The sequence below is a fragment of the Ischnura elegans genome, chromosome 8 (assembly GCF_921293095.1).
Source record: "Ischnura elegans chromosome 8, ioIscEleg1.1, whole genome shotgun sequence".
NCBI classification, from domain to species: domain Eukaryota; kingdom Metazoa; phylum Arthropoda; class Insecta; order Odonata; family Coenagrionidae; genus Ischnura; species Ischnura elegans.
This window is the reverse complement of record NC_060253.1, coordinates 61,926,478-61,927,535: the sequence shown is the minus strand read 5'-3', so window position 1 is coordinate 61,927,535 and position 1,058 is coordinate 61,926,478. Positions and strand designations below refer to the sequence as shown.

Here is a 1,058-nt window from a genome sequence, read left to right as displayed (position 1 = left end):
TTCCTAGTCCCAGTTGTACATTTAGTTTCAGTGATTTTCTAATAACAAAGAAACTGAAATATTGAGAAAAAGAAATATTGCTGAAAAACTTTCCCTCTCACTAACAAAAGTAGTTATCAAAACACAAGAAATTACAATACCTCCCACAGTTAAATTGAAATCAAAACATTACATTTAAACAGCACATTTAAAAAATCACAAAGTCACTCTGCCAAAGAATTAAAATAATTGGAAAATTCACTTCTAATATTGAATGCCAAGTTCCCAGGCCTGTTTCCCCCTTGCTGAGGTAATCCAGGTAGGGCATTAAAGTCTTCCACATTAGGCGTAGGTACGTTCCTCCCACACAAAAAGTTATGTAACGTAACGGCAGCCAGTGTCACCACTTCCACTTTCTCTGGAGCCAGGTTTATGGTGGTAAGAAGTACACGGAACCTATTGCATAGAATACCGAAGGCATTCTCCACCACCCGACGGGCCCTTGAAAGGTGGTAGTTGTACCGTCTTCTTTCTGCAGTTAGGCCCCGGAATGGGAAGGGCTTCATTATCCTCTCCGTAAGGGGAAAGGCATCATCCGCCACAAACACATAAGGGACGTCCATGTCCCTCCCAGGGAGTGTCTCATTTGCAGGGAACTGCAGCAAGTTTCGCGCAATGGCAGCAGCGAGAGAGCTCTCCCGAAAAACACCACCATCGCTCACACGGCCATTGACGCCGACGTCTACATAAATAAATCGATAATTAGCGTCGGCAACAGCCAGCAGGACGATGGAGTGGCCCCCTTTGTAATTAAAATAATAGGAACCAGCAGAGGCCGGCGGTTGAAAAAGGATGTGTTTGCCATCCATTGCCCCTATGCACATTGGAAATCCCCATTGGGACTCAAACTGTTGAGCGATTTCCACCCATTCGACAGCTGAAGAAGGCACCTGGAAAAACAATGTTTACCTTTTAAAAATCTTCATCACTCCATCAATAAGAAGAAAACGACATTGGCAACATTTTCATGTATTTCCATGCAGTATTTCCTTATCAAATGAATGACACCATAAGATATG

At 43.1% G+C, this 1,058-nt stretch overlaps 1 protein-coding gene across 1 annotated transcript; it reads right to left on the bottom strand.

Moving 5' to 3' along the window:
* Positions 1-203: 203 nt before the first annotated feature.
* On the bottom strand, positions 204-848 carry LOC124164422 (putative nuclease HARBI1). Its single transcript, XM_046541747.1, has one exon. It carries the CDS (start codon positions 846-848, stop codon positions 204-206), a length of 645 nt encoding a protein of 214 aa, XP_046397703.1.
* Positions 849-1,058: the final 210 nt, after the last annotated feature.

Excerpts from the sequence above, each read along its gene's own strand:
- LOC124164422 (XM_046541747.1), bottom strand. The coding sequence starts at position 848 with ATGGATGGCAAACACATCCTTTTTCAACCGCCGGCCTCTGCTGGTTCC.